The 25585-nt window shown below is 41.6% G+C and overlaps 1 protein-coding gene across 2 annotated transcripts in view; it reads right to left on the bottom strand.

Moving 5' to 3' along the window:
• Positions 1 to 1182, bottom strand: part of GABRB1 (gamma-aminobutyric acid type A receptor subunit beta1) — a 110342-nt gene extending 109160 nt beyond the window's left edge. For both annotated transcript variants that reach the window (XM_063309654.1, XM_063309655.1), the window contains exons 1-3: positions 1098 to 1182; positions 754 to 845; positions 5 to 72 (exon numbers count right to left, since the gene is read on the bottom strand). In XM_063309654.1, coding sequence (XP_063165724.1) covers positions 5 to 72; positions 754 to 845; positions 1098 to 1177 — 240 coding nt within the window. In that variant the 5' untranslated portion in view covers positions 1178 to 1182. The remainder of the gene's footprint in view (positions 1 to 4; positions 73 to 753; positions 846 to 1097) is intronic.
• Positions 1183 to 25585: the final 24403 nt, after the last annotated feature.

Here is a 25585-nt window from a genome sequence, read left to right as displayed (position 1 = left end):
TCACCATGTTGACTTCAGAGACCATGTCTATACTGGCGATCTCTATTCTCATCCCAACATCAACAGGAGAACCTGGAAACCGAAATAGATTATTTGTTGTGATTTTTTTTTAATGGCCAGCTAGCAAATGAATTGGAATCTGCATTTACAGCCTTTTTTCGAGAGGGGGGCATACTTGTGCCCATATGTTGCACTCAAGGACTAGTGTTTGGTTTGTTTAAGACTTCTGTGAAAGCCAAAAGCTAACAAATCCAGTCACTGGTGTAAAAACTGGCAACAGAGCCAATCTTCGCCCAACACATTGGGTTCTGAACTTGCACACCTTAAGTGTGTGTGTGAAAGAAAGAGAAGGGGGGAAACAAAAAATAAGATATCTTTGGGATAGTAGGCAGCAGCCCCTTGCCAATCCTGGCTGGTTTAACAAACCTAAGCAGGGTCTGGCCTGGACAAGTAGATGGATAGGAGACCACAAGGCAATCCCAAGCTTGTAACCTGGATTAAGTAATTGAAAAAAAGAAAAAAAAACATCCCGGAAGAAGGTAATGGCAAACCACTTCCGAATGGTTGCCAGACAAACGGTGACCTGTATCTGAGTTCGACTCGAGGGAGCCTTTCTCTTCTACTCCTGGGACTGGACGAGCTACTTCGGAGGGAGGCTGATTAACATTCTTACCACCCCTCGTGCGCCGCCCCCGAAGCTAAGGCAGCGCACCCGCGTTGTCGCCCGTTGTAAACAAATCAGGGGAGAATTACCTCCAAAATCCGGCCTCAAGCGAATGTCGTATCCTTTGAGCAATCGGTCCACCGTCTCTTTCACGTAGGACATGTTGCTGGGCTCGTTCACGCTGAACAAGGCAGATAGAAAGGGATTCAGGACGAGGACGAGGACGGAGGCACCCCCCCCCCCCGCGCGCCACAATCTTTTTATCCTGCCTCCCGGGAGGGGACCGAATTCATTCAGGGGGGCTCGGGAAGGAAGGGGATGCATCCTGCACCACACACGGGCGCGCCGACACACGGAGAGAGAGACATAGATACACACAGAGAGACACCCACCCCACACACGCGCCTACTTGTGCCCAAGCGCCCAACCTCACCTCTTAGCATAGGAGACCACGGCTATCATCACCGGGAAGACAAAAATCCCCGCGCCCTCTCGGAGCTGAACTGCCCACATTCCTTCCTCCGGGTGAACAGTGGATGCCTCTTTTTTATCCCCTCCCCCCTTCTCACTCCCCGCCCCGCCCGCGAAGATTCAAGGAATGCAACTTTCAAGCCACAGGCAGGGCGCCGCCGCCGCCGCCGATAAGAGCGCGACGCATGCGCGGCACTGGCCCAAAATCTGAAGATCCCGGTTAGCCTCGGCCACCAGGCCGGTCAAGTGAGCCGCGCTGGAGGGCCCGGCTTGGTCTGCGAAGGGCGAGACGCTCAGAGCCAAAAGCGCTTCGGCCCAGCCTGGCTTGGCCGGGGCAGAAGGTGAAGGCCGCCCCCTTGAAGCCCATTGCAGCTGGGCAGCAACGAGGTAGAGCGCCCTCCCTCCGTCCCTCCCTCCGTGGGTGCCTCTCCCGTCCCCACCGCTGGTCGGGGAAAGGGGAGCTTAGAGTGCAACGGGCCGCGTTATATCGCCACAGGTACGGCTGGGTGACGCAATCTCCATTTCGTCGCTCGTAGTTTATATCGCCATAGGTAGGACCAAAGCCCACCCTTAGCTTCTTCCAAGCTACTTTTCTCCTCCTGTCTCCCATCCAACTACTAATCAGATCCAAGGCTGCTTAAGTTTGGAGACCAAACGAGATGGGCGGGGGCTGCCACCTGATACAGTAGGAGGGAAGCAAAGCTGTCCTAAATGGCAATCTACCTTCCTTCCTACGGTTCCTTTAAAGCAGTGTTTCTCACCCTTGGCAGCTTGAAGATGTGTGGACTTCACTCCCAGAATGGCTGGCTGGGGAATTCTGGGAGTTGAAGTCCACACATCTTCAAGCTGCCAAGGTTGAGAAACACTGCTTTAAAGAAAAGGATGAGGGGACTTAAGCAACTTGACTCCCCCCAGATACGGCAGAGTCCCCTGAGTGCTCTCAGCCATTGCTTCTACCTTCCCTCAGTTTCAACAGCAGGAACGTTTGCACCTACAACAGGAGATGGTACCCTGCCCATACACTCATTGTGTGGTGGGCGGGGGCGGGGTGCAGAACAGCAACACTTTGGTCCTTGGCACCCTGGTGATTTATAGCATCTTCCAGCATCACCGAGCCATCACTGGGGCATATGTCGCTAAGGAAGATAGTGTTATTTTGTCACTGCAAAAGCTGGGTGATGCTACAAAGCATTACTGTGGAAATGGCCTTTACCTGCACTCCTGTTCTGAGTATTGGGATGGTGGAATTGAGCCAGTTACCCATCCCACCACCCAGGAGAATGCGGGAAGCGGCCATTCATTCATGGCTTGTTCCCTCCCACTGCTTTGAACCACCCAGTGCAGAAGGACACAGGCAGAGGTCCTGGGTGGACACTTGTCTACTCCTCAATCCATCTTGCAACATCTCTCAAAAGACATGAAGTCATACGTGAGTAGAAAATACAAAGGGAAAGGGTAGACAGCTGACATTGCTGGCCTAATCTGTATTGCCAGGAAGAGAAGAACACAGCAGGGACTGGGGGATCTGCAGGAGGGGATCAAAAAGGTTATGATTATATCTGTGACTACATGAATGAATCCCTCTTTTTTACATCTTGACTTTTTCAACTCCCCACCCCCCAACACTCCTGGGAGGTTATCCGGCTGGTTTACTTCCTGGGGCATCTTCCTGACCATTATACATTAAACCAGCCTTTCTCAACCTTTTGACCCTGGAGGAACCTTTGAAATATTTTTCAGACCTTGGGCAACCCCCAAACTTTCGGGCTCAAATATAGGCCAGCAGTTAAAAAAGTATTATATTTGTTTCATGGGTAGGCCTGTATATACTCATTAACAGTGTTCTTAAACTAAAAGAATGAAAGTTGCCTCTTTAATGATATATGATATGATGATATGATATGATATGATATGATAAATCTTTATTATGGTCATAGACCAATACAGTAGTGTTATTCTGTAAGACAAACATAGTCACGCTTAAGATATTAACATATCTTTATATTGTATTATATTATTTTAAATTATATATATATGTATGTATGTATGTATGTTAACATTATATATAACAACATATAATAAAAATATATATTAAAATCCGTTAAAATATGCTAATTACCTATCTAACTCTATATGCATGGTCTAGGATGTAGCCCATTTTAACTATTTGAGAATATAGAATTTTTCAAGAGTGTATTAGATACAAAACATGAAAAACTACATTACGACTATGTTGCATATGTAGATAAGATTATAAAAAAAATACTATTGTATACAAGACAATAATGAAGGTTGGCCTCTGTTGATGTGTTGTATCTTCATTGCTGCAGCGCAGAACCTTGCTCCCTGCACTGGCCTCTTTAACGTGAAGTTGCCTGAATTTGAAATATATTTTTAAATAAATCGTGATTTTTTAAATACATAAATTATATGTAATTATACATTCTGGAGGCAGAATTCAAGGGAGCAAATGAGAGCTCCTTTCATGATCTGCCTTGTCCCTTGCACTAGGCAAATGGTAGATGAAGCTATTTGCTCCCTCTTCTCCTCTAGGTTGCACCATGGGTCTAATCCAACCTGCAGAGCCTGCAAACCAGTAGGAGCAGTTACTATTTCTTGCTTGTTCACCCGCTTCAATCATGCCACTGAAAGACGTGTGAGAGAGTGTGAGTCCTGTGTTTTTTAATCTCCATTGAAAGGACAGGTCACAATTAGAAGGTCTCACTTGATGGATACCTCTCTTGAGTAACAGTGTACTTCTCCTTATCTCTGCCACAATAATAAGTCTCCCTTTCCAAGCATTTGTTGAATGAGTAGCCAGGCTTCATTTATAGCCATGTTTTTCAAACTTGGCAACTTTAAGATATGTGGACTTCAACTTCCAGAATTCCTCACCCTGGGAAATTCTGGGAGTTGAAGTCCACGTATCTTAAAATTGTCAAGTTTGAAAAACACTGATTTATAGAAAATGAAACATGTCAGACTTCCGGTGGGGACATGGAGGACTGAACACCTGTGCCCACGGGCTCAGCAGGCAGAACTGACAATGTGGCAGTTTTTTTGGGCTCAGGCAGGTTTTTCCTGAAGCCCAGGAGTGTTTTTCTGGAAAAAGGAAAACACCTGGAATCACCCCATCTGTCCTCTGGACAGCTGCTTGCAGCCAGAGGATCACAAGCAGCATTCACGCTCGACTGGTAAGAACAGCCGGGAGGCTGGGACATCACCATTTTCCAAGCCATGCTGTAGCCTTAAAGGGACACTAAGACCACCCACCCCATTTCTAAATCACCCAATTTATATATTTTTAAGTACGTATACCCTAAGAGAGGCTTTCTACAGCAAGGTGCTTATCCTGATGCTTATCATTATTTTTGGGATTAATTTTTTTTAAAAAAAATTCTTACAAGTTTTGGTTTGTCTTCCCTCCAAATATTCAGGAGGATTGAGAGTAAATAATTGTCTCCCTGTTGTTATTTTTGTACTAAATTTGAAGATATTAGCATTTTCCTACATGTTGAATCAGCTGTTTTGAACTTTTAGTTTTCTGCTTCTACTTTCCCTGGGGAATTGTCTGCATATCACACTTTAGTTTATGTAAACACATCCTGGAATTCCTTCCTATCTTTGACTTTCACTGGTTAAGCTCCTAGGAGGTGTCATAATCCACTGCATGAGACATGGAGGATTTTAAACAGACTTTCTCTGACTTCCACCGAGATTTTAAACAGATTCTTTCTGATTCATACCAAGTTTTTATGCAAGGCATTCAGGACATTGTGGAAAATATGAGCTCTATAATGTGTCATCTGGCTGGGGATGTCATGGATGAAATTGAGGAATTTAACAGCGACAGATGCTCACACTTATGAATGTTGCACTGTGTCCCTGCAGTCATGTGATAACAATTTGGGTACTTGGCAGCCGGTTTGCATTTATGACCATTGCAGTGCCCAGCAATCACCATTTTCAACCTTCCTGGCCAGCTTCTGGCAAGCAAAATCAATGGGGAACTGCGTGATTTGCTTAATGACCATGTGCTTCGCTTAATACCCACAGTGATTTGCTTAAGGACCACCGCAAAAAAGGTCATAAAATTGGGTTGGATCCGCTTAATGACCACTGTGCTTAGCAACCGATATTCCAGTCCCAATTGTGGTCATTAAGCGAGGACCACCTGTATAGCTTAAAAGTCATATCTCTTTGGTGGTATGGGACAAGTGCAGAGCCAGCAAGGTAGGATTTCCTGCTTATTTTTTATTCTGCTGTAGGTTTTTTCAAATTATGGAGGAGCCGCGTATCTCTTGGAAAGGTTAATGCATTCTGCTTTCACATGTGGGTGGAATGCTAATGAAGAGGGAATTGATAAGAAGTGCACTAATCTTGCCAGGAAACCAGATGCTCCAATGATCCATGACCACAGGTTGCCCCCACTGGTGTGTTTGCTTACCTCCCTGTCTCTCCCAACGCAGAAGTTGAAATGGCAGAATAATGATTGCACTGCAAGGTGACAGAATTTATACACCTCCATCAAAATTCAGAGAGAAGACAGTATACAGTTGAATACCAGATGCTGGGCACAAATTACTGGCATTGTCCATCGTCTTCTGATTCTCTCTGTGGCACCTTGTTTGCTCCTGTAGGTTAAAAATATGAAGGGCTAATGCATTTAATGCGTTCTGTTGAGAAGAGGGAGTTTTAAGTGAAAACCTTACACTAGTTTCTGCAACAAAGACTTGCATCTTTTAAGATGTGACTTACTTAAATGGGTAGAATGAATTTGCTGCTGAGAAGCCAGAGTAGAATGCAAACACCGTGTTTTAATTTCTGCGGTAGGGAAGATTGTTTGATATTGGACAACATTTGAATTTGACATCGTTATTCACTTGTTTAAGATGCTCATATTAAATAGCATCTTCGGAAATCTTAGATGACTATAAAAATAGTTTTGTTTATAACTGATCTAATTTACTTAATTATTTACTTTCACTCTTCCTATGAAAAGAGCTACGTTTAGTTTAAGATGACAGCTTCTGAGCCAGTCCAGATTTTCTTAATTTCAACAGATGAATCATAGCCTTGATGTTACTGTTCAGACCGTGCGCATCCTAACCGCTCACTGCAGCAAAGGTGGACAATATATGGTCTCCTGACGATGTCATACATCAACTCCCATCATTCCCAACCAACACAAGCAGTAATTTATTTTTATTTTACTTATTTGTCAAATTTTGCCACCGTCCATCTCCCCCCATTATGGATGATGGGTGCTATAATCCAACACATAAAGAGGGCCAAGCATTACCCTTTCCTCCTCTAAGGGATTCAGCCATGCACAATGCACTGAAGCCCTGAGAACACAGAGGACATTTCCACTTCTCGCAGATTAAGCATAGAACAAGGTTTCTTATCACACGACAAATGTTAATTATCAAGTAAATACCAGAATCTTTGTGTTGCACCTAGCACATTTGTTAAAGGTCCCTATAGGGAATTTTCACTGTTTCTCTTCTCTCCTCTTAGTATTTCTTTCCCTCTCCCCTCCCCTCCCCATTCTTTTCTGCAACTGTGTACATATAATACTCTTTTCTCTAGACTATATTCCATCCATCCGAGGAAGTCGACTTGATCCACAAAAACAGATGCCTTGGTGCTGAAGGAGCTACAAGATGCTTTGCTTTTGCTGCAAAAGCTTAACACAGCTCCTTCCTGGAATGGCTACTTATGTATTATAGGCTTTGTATGAAAAGTATAAAGTATCGTATCTAATTTTAAACAGTGCTACCTAGAAAAGTAGTCTCTTTTTCTGTTGTCCTTGGAAAGGTCTTATTGTCCTCTCAGGATCTGGAGAGGGAGAATAGCTCCTTGAAGAAAACAATCTATTCTTCTTTCTTCAAGTAATTTCAGGGAAAGAACAAGGATGTTCTTGGCTAAAGGAGACATTGTTGTCTTTTTTTCAGACAGTTAATATTCCACAGAGGAAAAAGTTCTCCACTCTACTGCTCACCATACCTTTGGTTCCTGAGCAGCAACATGTCTAATACAGGTCATAGAAGAAACATTTGGGAACTCTAGATAGCCTAACTTCAACATCTTACATTTTTTGGGAGGAAAGATTTGGACCCAGTTAACCCCAAGGTGTAGGTGTAGTAAGATACGGCTACCTCAAGTTGTAAAGGCTTTCACAGTTTATAGGAAACAGGCAAAAATCATGTATTATTGGTTTAAAAGGAGGAGGAATACTAGCTTTGAAATGCATACTGGATCCAAAACACAAACGCTCAGAAGGAAAAATCAGAAATAAATAATACTATTTGCATTTTCACATAGGCAGGTATGATAAAATGCCTCCATGGAAACCTGTTCCTGTGCCAATGATGGGTAGGCCAGAACTCAAAGTGAGTGGAGATTCAGATGTTTTGACTTCAAGCCTTTGCTCCACAGTATCTGTGCGTTCTGAGCATATGTATTTAACGGAAAACTTTCTATCTAATTGTGGGTTCGGTACAATCCTGACAAAACGTAGATGTGGTTCCTTCAATCTTAGTTTCAAAATGTTCTTTCCTCTTCTTTTGGAATGCTAGTGCTTGGTTTGGAATATCAGAAATAATAATAAAAGACAAAGTCCCACTGAGAATGTTCTTTCTTTCCAGTTTTTTCCTCACTTCTTGTTAAGAGTAAGAGCTGAAGTGCCTCAAACTGTACCAAAAATCAACATCAAATCTTGCTCAATTCACCTGCCGATTGAGCCAGAACACCAAAGCTTTGTAGGCCATCTATCTTCCTTGCCTATTTGTCTTTGCTCACCAAACGTCTTTGCCTACCTTCCTTGTCCTAATTATTTCTATGCCCATCTCTCCTCTCCCAGACTTAAATATGCCAAAACAGAGGAACACTCAAAGTTTCTTCTTAGTTTCTTAATATAAAGCTGCCCCAACAGTTCCTACAAGATTAAAATATATGACATTCTCAGTGTACAGATGCAGCATCTCCCCAAAGAACCACCATCAATACAGCCTGGAGATAATGAGGAGTAAAACTGCATCAAGAGATGAGGAATGTTTCCTTCCTTGCATCTAACTGTGGGAGAAACTTGCATGGCAACCTCTTATACTGCAATGTGTTCATGGCATCGTTTCCATCTGATCCCCAGCCCATAACTGAGGCAGCCTTAAATCATCTTTAGATGTTCTAGAGTTAATGTTTTCCTTCTCGTCCCAAAACATCTGCCATATGTTCTGATAGTTTCCATTTTCTATGCTACAGAGGTGTAAGCCAGGGCACCTCTAGTGGGTTAGATCTGCCCAGGTCCTACTGACTGCTTTAGGCCAATGCAGGCATACCTCTCCTCTTCCAGTCCCCAGGGCCATTGTGATTTAAGCAACAGAGGAATTCAGATTTCTCAAACTAGACTCTCCCACTACACCTGCCTGGTCTCCAACATCCTTATATCCTTTGGCATAGAGTAGGGAAGGGCATTTTTGTTATTGCAGATCCTGTAGCAACTTGGAACAGGGCAATAGCTTTTGTTCCTCGTACTCAGGACAAGCAGATGTTTGTGGGATTGGGGAGAGAAAGCAGTATCAATGTGTATTACAGACATTTTGTATGTGTGTATGCCTCCAAGTCAGTTTTTGATTCCTGGCGACTGCCTGGACTAGTCCCTGCAGTTTTCTTGGCAAGATTTCAAAAGTGGCTTGCCATTGCCTCCTTCCTAGGGCTGAGAGACAGTGACTGGCCCAAGGTCATCCAGCTGGCTTTGTGCCTAAGGTGGGATTACAACTCACGGTCTCCTGATTTCTAGCCTGGTGTGTTAACCAGTAGACCAAACTGGCTCTATTACTGTCAGCCTTACTAGGAAGACCAGACAGGAAACATGACCAGGTGAGCTAATTCTACTTTATTGTGAGGTCACATTAACAGAGTCTTGCAAGTCTGAAAGTACTTCTCCCCCTCCCCTCCATGACCCCTTTACATCCCCAAAAACTAGGGAGGGTCTCTTCTGAGCCTCTTGCCCTGCTCACATTCCTGCTGGGAGCTAAGCTGCCTTTTATCTGACCATTTCCTTAGCTATGTCTTGTTACCCTGTCTCCCAAGGTCATTCCCACATACCATTACAATTATAGACATCACAAGATAAAACATACAAAGCAACATGATCTTGTTATATGCATTATAACATTATCAATATACAGTGTCTGTTACGAATCTTTTCCCTAACTTTAGGCTGATAAACTGCAAACCACCAGCATATTTTCAAGGCAATATTCTGTATCGTCATGACTAGCCTCATATGGCGCAGGGTGGTAGGCGGCAGTATTGCAACCGAAACTCTCCCCACAACCTGGGTTCGATCCCAGCAGGAGCTGGATTCTCTGTCGGGTAGCTGGCTCAGGTCGACTCAGCCTCCCATCCTTCCAAGGTCGGTAACATGAGCACGCAGCTTGCTGGGGAAGGTGACGACTGGGAAAGGCAATGGCAAACCACCCCGCTATCGTCTGCCAAGAAAACGCCACGAAAGCAGCGTCCCCCCAGAGGGCCAGACGTGACTTGGTGCTTGCACAGGGGACCTTTCACACACATGTATTATATAATACTAGCTTCTGTAATATGCAATTACCTATGAAATGTATTGCTTTGTAGAAAACCCCTTACTGTGTAAAGCAGGATGGATTGGTGGATCAAATTAAAATTTCCTAAAGCTTACCTCCCAAACCTGTTTTCAATCTGAGTAACAATAAGTTGTTTTCTCTCTCCAGGGCAAACATCCTAATATGTCCCTTTTGGACAGTAATATTGTGTTTAATGCTTCCCTTTGCTCCCCCACCCACCCCGAAGGCCCTGAACATTAAACACTTTTTTTCTTTTTTTCTTTTTTTGTTGTTTTATTGTATTACTATAAAACACAAGTAGTACAGTATATTATTTGGGTACAGTGTTATTTATACTGTACAGTGTTGACTGGAGATTATTAACACCCTGATGTTTAGATAACTCATCTCTTTAAAGATAAAGAAAAAAAAGTTTATATCAATAATAATTATGATTTCAAAATGCTACTGTTAATACGCATAGGATAGTTTAAAGTTTAACCTAAACTAAATGAGGCCTTAATAAACAACTGCAAAAATACATAAAATTGTTATATAATAAAGGTTTCTATCTTAAGCTTAATACTTAATACTAAGGTCTCCACTGTATTGTTACTTATTCTTGTTTGTGCACATTGAAAGAATAAAGAAACAAACAAACAAAAAATAAACAACAGAAGAAAAAAGTTAAAAGAAACTATTTGGTGGCTAACTTCCCTCCTTTTGTGCCTCTACGAATTTGTGGTGTTTGTGAGCATTTAGGCCCCCTTAGGAGCCATGCTGTATGAGTTTATATTTGCCATGCTGCACAATATATTTTTTATATAAGAACCGTTCTTGATGGAATGTGTTAAACTTCTGTTATGAATATATGCTGTTAATTTTGCCATTGCTGCATATTCTCCAAGTTTAAGTTCCCAATTGGTTATCATCAGAATTGCATCTTTCTTCCAAAGTTGGGCAAAAATTTATTTTCACTGCTATAAGCATGTATCTCAGTAAATTATGATATTGCATGTTGATGTATTCCGGGATTATATCTAGTAAAAAAGTTGTGATTCCTTTTCAAATTTAATTTCCAAAATGTTCTGCATTGTACTAAGTATATCTTCCCAGTACTTTGGGTTTTTTTTGACATGTCTACCACATGTGGTAAAATGTTCCTTCTGTTTCATGGAATTTCCAACATTTATTACTGTATGATTTATCTATCTTGGAAATTATTGATGGAGTGTGTACCATCTGTAAAGCATTTTGTACCAATTCTTTTTTTAGATAGCTTGGAATAAATTTTATGGATTTGAAAAATCGAAGAATGGCAATTCTTCCCATTGTTGTGTTGTGGCAATTTCTTTAAAATTTGCATCCATTTTATCATACAGTTTTTAATTTGTTCTGCTTCTGTGTCATAAAAAAGTTTAGTTTCTGTGCCACATACAGATAATATGTTAATATGTTTTTCTACTACAGATTAAGGTTACTATGGTAACTAATCATTTTGGCCGGGTGAAGAGGTTGAATTTAATTATCCCCTTTTCATGTGTTAACGGTTGCATTGCCTAAGGGAGGAACTTGCCTGAACTTGTTTTAGTTTCAGTTTCCCTTCTGTGTAGGCATGTAGAGAGTTAAGCAGCTCTCACTGAGAGCCTGTAAATATGTTTGCTTTCTGTAAATAAAATTATTTTTATAGAGATGCCTGGTGTGTGACTTTTCTGATCTCTCCTGGGCCAAAGGCTTTCCTAGCAATCTGCTAACAGGTTATGGGCCCAGTAAGCAGCCCAGTAAACCCAGTAAGCCCAGTAAAACCCTAAAGAGAATAGAGAGATCAGCTCCACACCTCATGCACAATTTAAAGGCAAGTAGCAAAGACCTGTGAAGATTTTCTTTGGAGCCACCTGGAGATTTTCCAGTAACTGCCCATCTACAGGACAAAGAAGCCAGCTGAGGTGACTTGCAAAAGAAGGAAGAAGCCATGGCTACCTCCCAGCCCTCAGCAATGCCTCTGGAGCACCTATCAGAGACCAACTATTTGAATTGAGCCCTGAAGATGGAGATGTATCTTCGCAGAGAGAGTCTTTGGCTGCCAATTGGTGAGCAAACCCCCCAAAATCCCAGTGCTGAATGGCTTAGACAGGATGAGCGGGCTAGAGCCACCATTATCCTGGGAGTTGAGGACAATCAGCTAGTCCATGTGCGAGGTATGCAGTCTGCAAAGCAACTTTGGGATGCTTTGAGAGACTTATATGTAAAGGCAACAGCAGGGAGTAAAGTTACCCTGATGAAAAAGCTGTATAGAGCCTACCTTGCAGAAGGAGAAAGCCTTCCTGAGCACCTGCATCATATTCAGCAGCTGTTTGTTGAGTTGCAGGAGAGAGGAATGGAATTTACACCTCTCACAAAATCCTATATCCTCCTGTCCTCACTGAATGAAACGTGGGACATGCTGATTTGTACCCTGGAGGCTATGCCTGAAGCAGACCTCACCCCATCGTATGTTACACAGCGCTTACTCACTGGATGGGAGAAGAGAGAGGAAAGATCCCCCCACCATCTCTTCTGGAAAGCTGCAGTATCAGAAAACAAGGGAAAAGAAGGGAAAGGAAGCTGAGGCCACAGCGCTAGCCAGCCAACGATGCTTCACTTGTGGTTCAGCTGGACATTTGCAGAAAGACTGTGCCATGAGACCCAAGAGTAGAAAGACAGAGAAGAACACAAGGGCAACACAGAAGAAGGCTCTTCAGACAACCCAAATTGCACAGGTTGCTGAGAAGGGTAATTCTGATGTATGGGTGTTAGATTCTGGGGCCAATTGTCATTTATGTAATTGTAAAAGCTCTTTTGTGTCACTGTCTAAAACTGAAAGACAAAGTGTATCTTTGGCTGATGGGTCTGTGACCAAAATTATGAGACAAGGTGACTTGTATTTATCCTGCTTGGGAGAAACTGTAAAAGGTGTGTTGTATGTGCCAAATTTACAATCAAACCTTTTATCTGTGGCACAATTGGCTGCAACAGGGTATATCATAACATTTAAGAAAAATGGTTGTGAGATACGTAAAAATGGAAAATTGTGTGCTACTGGTATATTAAAAGACACCTTGTACATTGTGAAAAATGCAAGGAAGCCAAGGCTGCAAGGCTGCAGTTGGCAACACTCCATATCATGACCAATGTGTACACCTGATGCACAGGAGATTTGGTCATGCTAATTTCAAGTATATAGCACAAATGCCACAGCTGTGTGCTGACCTAAAGATAAAACCCTGTGATAAATACTTAGACTGTGTAGTTTGCAAAGAATGCAAAACACTAAAAGCTCCTGTGAGTAAGCACAGTGACAGAGTTACAACTAGACCTTTGGAAATTGTACACTCTGACATGATTGGTCCTTTTGCTCCAAGTCTTGGGCAAGCAAGGTATGCAATGACCATCATTGATGATTTCTCAAGATACACATTTATCTACATCTTAAAACATAAAGATGAGGCATTTCTCTATGGTGATTTAGACCACAAATTATACATGCAGCAACCCCCTGGCTATGAAAAAGGGGAGAATCTAGTCTGTGAACTGCAGAAGTCAATCTATGGGTTAAAACAAGCTGCTAGATCCTGGAACCAAAAATTAGATGAAAAACTGCAGAATTTTGGTTTTGAAAAAGGAAAGCAGATCCATGTGTATATATGAAGAAAGACAAACAAGGCTGTATGTATCTGTGCATTTATGTTGATGATTTGCTGCTGTTCACACCATCAGAAAAACAAAGGCTTGATTTTGAAGCCTGCATGAAAAGCCATTTCACATTAAAAAGCCTTGGAACTGTAACAAATTACCTAGGTTTGGAAATACACAGGAAGAAGGATGGTAGCTTTCTGTTAAGCCAAAGGGGAGATAATGTTAAAATAATGTGAATGGAAAGACATACAGAGTTGTCAAAGAAAATTGGTTTGCATCTTATTCTGTAGTATAAAAAGTGGCTTGCAACTAAACCTCAAAAAAACCAAGATTATGGCAACCAGCTTGATCGATAACTGGCAAATAGAGGGAGAAAATGTAGAAGCAGTGAAAGACTTTGTATTTCTAGGTGCGAAGATTACTGCAGATGCTGACTGCAGTCAGGAAATCAGAAGACGCTTAATCCTTGGGAGAAGAGCAATGACAAATCTCGATAAAATAGTTAAGAGCAGAGACATCACACTGACAACAAAGGTCTGCATTGTTAAAGCAATGGTGTTCCCCGTAGTAACATATGGCTGCGAGAGCTGGACCATAAGGAAGGCTGAGAGAAGGAAGATCGATGCTTTTGAACTGTGGTGTTGGAGGAAAATTCTGAGAGTGCCTTGGACTGCAAGAAGATCAAACCAATCCATCCTCCAGAAAATAAAGCCAGACTGCTCACTTGAGGGAATGATATTAAAGGCAAAACTGAAATACTTTGGCCACATAATGAGAAGACAGGACACCCTGGAGAAGATGCTGATGCTAGGAAGAGTGGAGGGCAAAAGGAAGAGGGGCCGACCAAGGGCAAGGTGGATGGATGATATTCTAGAGGTGACGGACTCATCCCTGGGGGAGCTGGGGGTGTTGACGACCGACAGGAAGCTCTGGCGTGGGCTGGTCCATGAAGTCACGAAGAGTCGGAAGCGACTGAATGAATAAACAACAACTACAGATTAAGGTTACTATGGTAACTAATCATTTTGGCCAGGTGAAGAGGTTGAATTTAATTGTCCCCTTTTCACGTGTTAATGGTTGCATTGCCTAAGGGAGGAACTTGCCTGAACTTGTTTTAGTTTCAGTTTCCCTTCTGTGTAGGCTTGCAGAGAGTATGCAGCTGAGAAAAATCTCTCCTCTCAGCAAACAGCCTTTAAATATGTTTGTTTTCTGTAAATAAAATTATTTTTATAGAAATGCCTGGTGTGTGACTTTTCTGATCTCTCCTGGGCCAAAGGCTTTCCTAGCAATCTGCTAACATAATCCTCACTGACCACTATTGGGACTGGCAACTCTGTCATAAGCTATGTGGTGGTAAATCGAAGAATCACATGACCACGCCAACTTACAATGGCAGTTCCAGCAGTTCCAGTGGCGGTCATTAAGCAAATCATGCACAGTCATTAAGCTTGATGTCATGTGACTGCAACTTGCAACTTCCTGCTGGCTTCCCCATTGACTTTGCTTGTCGGTAGCAGTGAAGGTTGCAAATGGCGATCATGTGACTGCAGGATGCTGAGACCATCATAATTGCACGCCAGTTGCCAAGCGCCTGAATCACAATCACATGACCATGGGGATGCTGCAATGGCCGCAACTTCAAGGGCCAGTCTTAAGTCCCCTCATTCAGCACCATCATAACTTCAAACAGTCGCTGAATGAATGGTTGCTAAGCTAGGACTACGTGTAGTGGCTCAATAGCAATACTAGTTCACCCAATGAATTTCCTGCATTGACAGAAGTTGGGCTAAGTGACCTTGATGTACCTTTCAGCTTTTTGATTCTATGATTCATTCACACATATAGTTTCATTTTATCTCCTCACTATAGGGCACCCTCCAAGAACTCTATCCTACCTCTTGGTTCTGAGTAGAAAGGACTGAATTCTGTTGTGATGTCTAATTTTTAAAAAGTTAAACCTTAATTTAAAATGTTCAAAATTATGTATAAAACATTTGAAGATTTTTATGGAAACAGGGAAACTGATACCTTTTAAAAAATTAAAAAATAAACAAAAGGCTCTTCCAAGATAAATGTGTTTTATTTATGCACTCAGTAACAAGTTGCTAATCATTTACAGAGTCATGTAGGAGAGTTGGCTGCAAAGAACAAGACAAAGCTTGATGTTTTTTTGCTTTTAGGCTTTACCTTGGAACAGATTTATTTAATAATACATAATGCACAATTCAAAGTTTATACCAGCCCCTTAGGATATCTCCCAGCAGAATACCTCTTAGAATATTTTCACAGAACTGTATTTGAGCAAGTTCTGCATGATAAATCAAGCATTTGTAGGATGCTCAACAGCTTCAAGTTACTGTGTAAATTTAAAATAATTGTTTTAGTCCACACATCCTTAAATTAGGAAGCACCATTTTTAAAATTTCTACTCTAGCTTCTTTGGCATCCTTGGAAAGCTGTTGAGACTCAACTGAACATATGGGACTTCCAGGGAAGAAATGGCAAACTGAAGATGGCTCTACTAAAAGTGGAGCCGACAACCACGGCAGATGAACAGCCGGCAAGTAGACAGGCTCTTCATAATTCCTCTCCGGACAAGGAGAGGACTTGAGATCACCTACAAGTGCTCTAGACGGTTCCTCCTTGTGAGGAGACCACAAGACAGCAGTCTCTGGCAGGTTTAGAGCTCTGGGAGATGAAGGAACAGCCATCTTGATCAAACCATGATTGGCGCCTTCAAAAGGACACTGGGTTTGCATACTTCCTTTTCTAATCACTTTTGAAAATGGCTTTTTAACTGCTTTTCAGCTAGCTAGAGTGTGTTTAAAAGATGTTATGGAAGAGGAATGAGTTTTACCTGACAAGATTGAGACTGATCTGAAAATGAATTTTAAAATGACAGGCTACAAGAATGATACATTAAAAGATGCTATGCTGGACATACAAAAGAAACTGGCTGATGTCTTAATAATTAAAAGGGATATACAAAAACCAAGAGAATGACCTGGATAATTTTCCTATATTGGATTTACAAAAGAGGCTTGTTAAAGCTTTGAAGAATTTTGTGAGAAGGGACAAAGAAAAAAAATGAAAAGAAATCAAATTCTAGGACATTATTTGAAGGGGCTAAAGATCAAGATGGTTAAAAGTAAAAGGAAGGAAAATAAATTTGGTTTATTTGATCAAGGTTAAAATAGATGTATTGTTATTGCTGACATCAGAACTGAAATGACGAGGCTTTAACTGTTTATAAATAAGTGATGGGATATGGGAAGAAGAGATAATTTGTTGCATTGTAAGAGAAGGTGGCAAGTCACTAAAACCATTTATACTTGTGATGAAGGATGAAGTCACTTCTTTATATATTTCTTTTCTTTCTTTACTATATCCTTATTTTTTCTTTATTTTCTATTATTTTCTTTTCTGCACCTTCTATTTTTTTCTTTTAATTCTTTTCTCTCTCTTTAGTTTGCATTTGCATTGTCGCAAATGTAATTTTTAATAAAATTACCATAAAAAAGAAAGAGACTCAGCTGAACATACTCTGAGCTCCTCTGTTGCTTTTCTCCAGCCTGGTACTCCAAGAAAATCTATCAAACATTTACATTTTCTGCAATGGCTTAGAGCACTGCACTGTGGGAAATTTAATTGGAAGCTAAATGCAGCTCCCTGTCTTATGACCCTGGCCGTAACCAGATAAGGATGGACAAAATGGCCCACTGTAAGCGACTTGGGGTTAGAGGCTCCCTCCAACTTGAAACTGGCCCAGAATTTCAGAATCTAAAGTGACTAGAAGATTCAGAGGGAAGTGGTTTTAGGCACCTTAGAAGATCGAGTGCTTTACATTGTGTCCAGTGGTGGCTGGACACCATGAAAAGCATCTCTTCCTGTATGTGTCAAGACACTCCGTTGTCCAGTCCCCTTCAGCTACAGTCCTACAGCTCAATTGACTGATTGAATTTATATCCTGTCCCAGTCTCACAGCTCTTAACAGTATACAAGATATGCAAAGGAAAAGATTAAAACATCCATGGTAAGATTAAAACAAAAATAAACTAAGAAAGAAACTCATAAAATCAACAACCACATACCCTAACATTAAAAGATAGGTATAGAAGTATTATTTATTTATTTAACAAAACTTTATGGCTGCCCATCTACTGAAAGGAACTCTGGGCAGTGAACAAAATAACCGCACAGTATAGTAAAACAAACATTTACAACAATAAACCATGTGGAGGCCCTGATGAAAACTCACATCCATCCATCAGCCATCCTGTGGCAGCTCTATGAACACCCTTGCCCAGTGCCTGGGGGGAAAGCCAGGTCTTCACCGCTTCCCTGAAGGCCAACAGGGTTGGGGCATTAGATGGGCATCACTGGAACCCTGTCTGGAAAAGTCCAGTTTTTAACAACCTTCTGAAGGCAACAAGGAGGGGGCTAGCCTTATCCCTGAGAAGATCACTCCACTCCACTCCACAGCATTGGCACTGACACTTCGCCATATTCTATGGTTTTTCAGGTAGCTCTTTGCTGCAGTGGATAACAGCAAAAATTGAATGTCTTGTCCTGGATATTTTGTCATAATGTTGATTGTGGGATGGGGACTCATTTGGCCAGTGGGAATTGGTGGCTGCATTTTCCATTTTACAAAAAATCATGAGTTTTATATGCATCTGTCTCCCACTGCAAGAGAGTTGGATTTGTAATCCGTAATCTGACCTATGATAATCAAAACACTCATGTTCTCTATCTGCTCTACCAAGCCTTTCTTCGAAACGTATGTTCACATGTTCTGGGCTGTCCTTAGTTGCGGTGGGATCCAACATACCTGGCTAACATCACCAGAATCTTCTGCAGTGTTTCATGAAAACAGCACAAAGATCCCTCGGCAGACGAGTTAATCTGTGGACATGGAAACCCCTATAATAAAAGGGGTCTTGTAACAAAAACTGCTTTGTGACATGCTAGCCTACCAGTTTTGTTAGTAATTTGAAGCATCAAATGTGATGGAGCCCTGAGTCTGGTGGGCACCAGAGGAGATATCCACAGACACACTGTGCCAGTGTGTCATACTGGAGACCCAGGACTTAGCTTTATACTTAATGTGTCCTTAATTCTCGGCTCCTGCAAGATTCTTTTTCTGGGGGGGGCGGGGGGCAAGAAGGCTTTTGTCTTTCTAGCACCATCATCCAACGCCTGCCTTTTTTCTAGGCATGTTGGTCCAAATGAGTCAGCCCCTCCATGTGCCACATTTCTAACTCTATGTGGAAATGGCAGCCTGGGGTCTAATTTATTAACCACAGCCCAATTATTGAAGACTACTTAATTCTTCTTTAATCTGTTTTAGCTCCATGACAGAGCATTTTGGTACTCAAAGCTTTGCTGGAAATCGTGAGCACGTTGGAAGATCTGCTCAGAACCGTGCTATATCATTACTTTATGCAACGTTAAATTAACAGTCTGGTGCTTCTTAATTGCATCAGCATGTTATTGGCTTTCTTACTACATTAAAGATGAGGATGGTCCTTAGGGAATCACAGCTGATTAATGAGAGTGCATTGAAACTTGTCAAATACCAGCAATTGAAGTATGTTTCCCCTACGGGTGAGGGTGATAATAAGCAAGATATGAAAAGATATGAAGAATAACTTCCATCCTTATCTAAACCTGTTTATTTGAAAGATCTTCCACTGAGCTTAATGGAATTTGTTATCAACAAGATGTGCAGTTAGTGCCCAAGTCCAGTTATTCAAATATTCAGCTCATTCAAATTTTCGGGCTAAAGCAGCATTTCTAGGCAAAGATTATTCTGAAAAGATGGCTGCATTAGACATTGTTGGACAAGTAGCAAGAAAGGGACAGCCAGGTCTTGGGATCACCTAAGATCACAGCTCATGGCACTGGCCACTCCTAATCACTCAGGAGATCACTGTCACTCAATCTCATTCAATCTCATTTGGACTATGGCAATGTACTCTACATGGGGCTGCCCTTGAAGACTACCCAAAAGTTCAGCTGGTTTAGTTTGAAGTGGCTCAAACAGGTATAGACACCAATCCGTTTGCCCATGCAATACCATTGCTTTGAGAGCTGCATTAGTCATCAGTTTGTTTGTTTGTTTATTTAATTAATTAATTTTTATCCTGCCTTTATTATTTTTATAAATAACTCAAGGCGGGGAACATCCCTATTATTCCTTCCTCCTCCTCTTTTCCCCACAACAACAACGCTGTGAGGTGGATTGGGCTGAGAGAGAGTGACTGGCCCAAGGTCACCCAGCTGGCTTTCATGCCTAAGGCGGGACTAGAACTCTCATACCACACCTGATTGGCTCTTGGGCTGAGAGAGAGTGACTGGCCCAAGGTCACCCAGCTGGCTTTCATGCCTAAGGCGGGACTAGAACTCTCATACCACACCTGATTGGCTCTTGGGCTGAGAGAGAGTGACTGGCCCAAGGTCACCCAGCTGGCTTCCATGCCTAAGGTGGGACTAGAACTCACAGCCTTTTGGTTTCTAGCCCGTTGTCAGGTACAATTCAATATGCTGGTTGTACCCTTTAAAGATCTACCTATGCATCTTTGGGATTTCCTGCTGTGGTATCTGTCCATCCCTTAACTTCTGAAGGAGAAGGTTTCCTTTGGGTCCCTACCAAAGTGTCATTTGTGGGGACCATGGAGTCAGGTCTTCTCTGTCATTGCCACCATTTTCTAGAACAGCATTTTTTTGGAGGATCTTCCCCAGCTCCCTTGGCCTTTCAAAAATGATGCTACATTTCTTGTTTTAAACTGTTTTGCTTGGAAATTACATGGAAGTGTTAATTGGTGTTTTAACAGACCCTTCAAATTCTTGATTCCTGCTCCTTATGACTTTTTTTTAAAGCCAGTTAACTTTTTTTTTTAATGCACAAGGTAAGATAGCAGCTGAATAACAGATGAGCCAACACAACCATTTGGTTAACTGTTTGTTTTCAGAATTAAAGTGTGGGACAACAGAGGGTTTCTGCATTTGCAACCCCGCTGCCTGTCCCTTTTTCACTGTTTTTCAGAGGTAGATTCACTGCTACCACTCTCACGTGATTCACTATTAATGAACCCCACTTTGAATGCATGAAAATCCAGGCCTAAGAGTTATAGAAAAGGACATTCCCTTTCCGAGAACCATCTCCTCCTTCCCTCCCCTCCTCCTCCTGAATCAGAACCAGAACCAGAACCAGAACCAGAATAGGCTGCACTCCTACTGGATGGTAGCTGCCATATGAAAAGATCATTGTCCAGATTAGGCAACCCTCCCTAAACCAACACCGGTTTCTAATGCAATACAAAACAAATCCCTTTATTTTGGTGAATAACCCGATCACGCGTACATACTGTAGATGCATGCTGGCTTAAATTAGCACAAAATAGCCCCCAAATAAAATAAATTTACCTCCAATATACACTCAAAAAGAAAGAAGCTGTCTTACGCCAATTCTTCCCTAATCCTAAAGGCAGCTACACCACATTTGGACACTTTTATATGCCTCGCTCGATCCAAATGGGCAAGCAAAAAAAGTGGATCATGACATAACACTGGGAAAACTATAAAATCAGTGTGATGCAAAAACGGAGTATACCTTTTAAATACACAGCTTAACAGGACATGCTCTATTGATTCAATAGATCATCTGCTGGCTTCAGGGAACAGTTGAGTCCATCCAAATTAAAGTGACTCGGAAACAGTGACACATCCAGCTGGTCATCCATATCCCTTATTCTGAGCTGAACCATGGGTCTGGCACTCTCTAACCCTAGGGTCAAGAGTGCCTCTGGAGAAAAACCATTCAGTTGGAGCCTAACCTCCAAAAGAAAACATCAAGAATATTGATGAGACTCTACAATATTAATATAAGGGAACTCAAACCCAAGGAGATTAAATTTAATTTAGCCAACAGTTTAAAACTGTGATCCAGATCCTCACCTCTACTTTTAAAAACTCAGCCTAGAGTGCCAAAATAACATTGAAAATACAATTAAGAGCTTGAATATTGTCTTTAAGAATTTAGCATGGATTAATTCCAGAAGGTATAAATTGGCATGTGATCCAAACTGAGCTCCACATAAGATGTGTGCTACTCTTTTGTCTAAAGATTTAAAACTACTGGAATAAACTGAGTGGCTCTAGACCAAAAAGCAGAGAGAGGGAGAGAGATCAGAATTACAGCAACACTGTGTTATGGTCGTTGGGCTACAAATATGGCCTGCGTTTTCGGATCCAATACAGTGGAAAATAATCCTGAGGTATATGAAACTTTGGACCTGTACAATTTTGACTCCATTAATGGACCAACAATTTTTTTGGTGGCTGCTGTTTTTGGAAAGACCAAGAGTCCTTCGCTGATAATTAATGCTCCATTTGTCAAATGCCTGCAGTGCTTATCTCAGATTATTTGTCCTGGCAGGTGGTGGATGTAGCTAGCATATTGTTCAACTAAGTCATTAATATGGAGATTAATCAGTAATAGAGCCAAAATACACTCTTGTTTTATGCTTCTTGATGTTGGCAAAGGGATGGACTGATCTTATTCCAAGCGAGACATTGTGATGACGGCATTTGATTACTGGAATCACACAGTGGTCATTAGACGAGTTTCCCAACTTCTCCCAATATTTAGGCCTTGGAACTGAATTAAAGGTGGGTTTGAAATCAATAACTACTGCATAAAGGGTGCTTCTGGGGATATTCTATATTACTGTAAGAGATGGTAGAAGATTATACAACGATCTACGATCGTTCTTGGAATCCTAACTATTCTTCAGTGACTAGTTTTTCATTTTCAGTCCATGCCTGCAGTTCTTGTACTTTCCATTAGCAGGATAATGCTTTTAATCAGCAGATCCCTGGCACAGTGGAATATCAGTTTAGAACCTGAAACAGGGCCTTCCTAAAAGGCTGAGCTTTACCAAGATAGCAACAGGGGAAGTGCTTTTTCTGGGCTCCTCTCACCAGCCATCTTGTTTCTTTTATATATTTTTTTCTATCTAGTTTTTCCTGATGTCTTGGGCCACCTAGGAGGTGGATGACAGGACAGTTTTACAGGTGGCTGTTTTAATTTTCTCTAAATAGTTCTCCTGTCTGACAGTCTGGGAAGCAAAAATGAAAATAAATAAAAGACACCCAGAACAAGGCCAGAACAAGCGTCTATTAACTGATCAAAACAGCTAAAAACTGACAAGCCACTATCACTCAAGCACAGCACAGGTAAAACACAGCTGCTGACTATGTCAATTATTCTGCAATATTTGATACTGACACTAAGAAAAGCTCAGTCAGAAGGAAGATGAAACTTTGGGAATTAGGATACCAGTACTTGATTTGCTGGATTCTACAATGCTGGAGAAGGGAGATAACCATGAATCATTTACAAGAAATTCCAAATCTGTTAAAGGAATTACATAAAGGGAGATCTGAGAGCAGGTATCAAACTATATATTATAGCTAAGAAGTGCTTGTTGAAGGACCCTGATGGTAACATAACTTTACTCAACCACTAGATGAATAGATGATTGTCACAAACAAATGTTTGAACTGTTCATGCAAAGCTATCAGGAGAAGCTGTCAGAGGTTTTCCCCAAGGAGTTGGCTAATGGGGGAAGCAAGAGAGAAGAGAAAACAAAGGTGGTGTTTTCTATTATGGAAGGAGTTAAGTCATAGTGTCCCACCAAGTGAGGACCTCAAAGTCTAGCCCCCATGTCTACTGATCCAGACCTTGAGCATTCCCCCCAGAGAGGCAATACCACAGAGGTCAAATTTGCTCACTCAACCAACTTCTCAGATGTCATATATATCATATCTGTTGAGAAGAAGTAACCTAGCTGGCTAATTTTAAGGGTGTCAGATAATTATTTTAACCTTTTGACATAATTCCTTGAATATTAATTAACATTAGAAGATCTATTCTTAAATTCTAAACAATGCAATTCTGGGTTTTCACGGACAATCAAACCCACTCTTTTTTGCAAAATGCCCCGTGATACACTTATGTAAACAACAGTGCCACTCCTGGCAGAGGAATTAACACAGATAATGTCTATAAAAATACAAAGAAACCAACCTCTCCTACTGTGTCCGTAAGCTATTCATCTGGCAAACAGAAACTTGATATCTATTTAAAAAAAAGTTTCAGTGAAGGAGTGGGAGGAGAGTCTGATAAATTATTATAAAACCCAGACTATCAAAAGCTCAAGCAGAAATTATCTCTAAACTAGAGAAATTGAAATATTTGCTATCAGTAATCTGTACTGCAGCAATCTAATTTAAACCAATGGTGCCCTCGGCCAAACCAATTAGCAAATTCCCACAGAAGGATATTTTAGTCCAAACACTGATTAAAACATTTGATAAGAAAAACAAAATTATTATGTCAGCCCCCCAGACTAACCAAATGGAAGATTATAGTGGTGTGGTTCCAGTAAGTACAGAAGAACATGCTCAAATTCATGTAAACAAAGAAAACTCAGTGGAAGAAGATACTATCATTAAGAGAAATAATCATACTAAGTGGCCTCCTCTGGAACAGAACTTCGTTAATCTTCAGTAAGGCATGACACCGATGAATATGTCACAGTTCCAACAGGTAGCTGAAGGCCAATAGGGGTAAACAGTTTCATCACTCCCTGATTAAAACTCCAATCTTTTTCAAATGATTGAAATCCATAGTTAGTAAGGGAAATTCACAATTTTACAAGTATGTATAACTAACTATTCATGATCAAGGGGAAATTTCTCCAGCTGTCATAAATAAGGACCTCCTGGAGAAGATCTGCATTTGAGCCAAAGAAATGTGGCACCATACAAGCTCAAAACAGAATCCAGTAACATGGCATACTGACTCTCAACAGGTAGTATTTCAGTTTTAAACTGAACATTGTGGGTTGGAATGCAAAATACAAGACTTTTCTATTATTGATTATGCTTCCAATGTCGATACAGTTATTCTATAGGAAACAGGGCTTCTGGATGGGCCTTAACAGAAGAGCTTTTGATTTTAAAATCTGAAGGGCCAGAGGAATAAGAAGTTGTGGGGGCCAATGCAAATTTATATCACTTAAATTACCGGTAACTAATGCTAAGCAAAGGATCGTTACCTTGTCGTGGTGCCGGAGCTTGAGCACCTCAATGATGCCATGAGCTAAACCGTGAAGGGCCACCCAAGACGGGAAGGTCATGACAGAGAGGTCAGACTAAATGCGATCCCTGGGGAAGGTAATGGCAACCCACCTCAGTATTCTTGCCGTGAAAACTAAATGGATCAGTACAACCAGAGATATGTCGGTATACCATCGGAAGATGAGACCCCCAGGTCGGAAGATGGTCAAAATGCTACTGGGGAGGAACAGAGGATGAGCTCAACTAGCCCCAGACGTGATGACGCAGCTAGCTCAAAGCCGAAAGGACGGCTAGCGGCCGACGGTGCTGGTGGTGAACGGCGAATCCGATGTTCTAAGGATCAACACACCATCGGAACCTGGAATGTAAGATCTATGAGCCAGGGCAAATTGGATGTGGTTATTGGTGAGATGTCAAGATTAAAGATAGACATTCTGGGCGTCAGTGAACTGAAATGGACTGGAATGGGCCACTTCACATCAAATGACCACCAGATCTACTACTGCGGACAAGAGGACCACAGAAGAAATGGAGTAGCCTTCATAATTAATAGTAAAGTGGCTAAAGCAGTGCTTGGATACAACCCAAAAAACGACAGAATGATCTCAATTCGAATTCAGGGCAAGCCATCTAACATCACAGTGATCCAAATATACGCCCCAACCACAAATGCTGAAGAAGCTGAAGTAGAGCAGTTCTATGAGGATCTGCAGCACCTACTGGACAACACGCCTAAAAGAGATGTTATTTTCATCACAGGAGACTGGAATGCTAAGGTGGGCAGTCAAATGACACCTCGAATTACAGGTAAGTATGGCCTGGGAGAACAAAACGAAGCAGGACACAGGCTGATAGAATTTTGCCAAGACAATTCACTCTGCATAACAAACACTCTCTTCCAACAACCTAAGAGACGGCTTTATACATGGACTTCACCAGATGGACAACACCGAAATCAGATTGATTACATCCTTTGCAGCCAAAGGTGGTGGACATCTGTTCAGTCGGTAAAAACAAGGCCTGGAGCTGACTGTAGTTC

Source organism: Candoia aspera, chromosome 8 (assembly GCF_035149785.1).
Source record: "Candoia aspera isolate rCanAsp1 chromosome 8, rCanAsp1.hap2, whole genome shotgun sequence".
Classification (NCBI taxonomy): domain Eukaryota; kingdom Metazoa; phylum Chordata; class Lepidosauria; order Squamata; family Boidae; genus Candoia; species Candoia aspera.
Note: the sequence above shows the minus strand (reverse complement) of the source record. Positions and strands in the feature narration are given on the sequence as shown.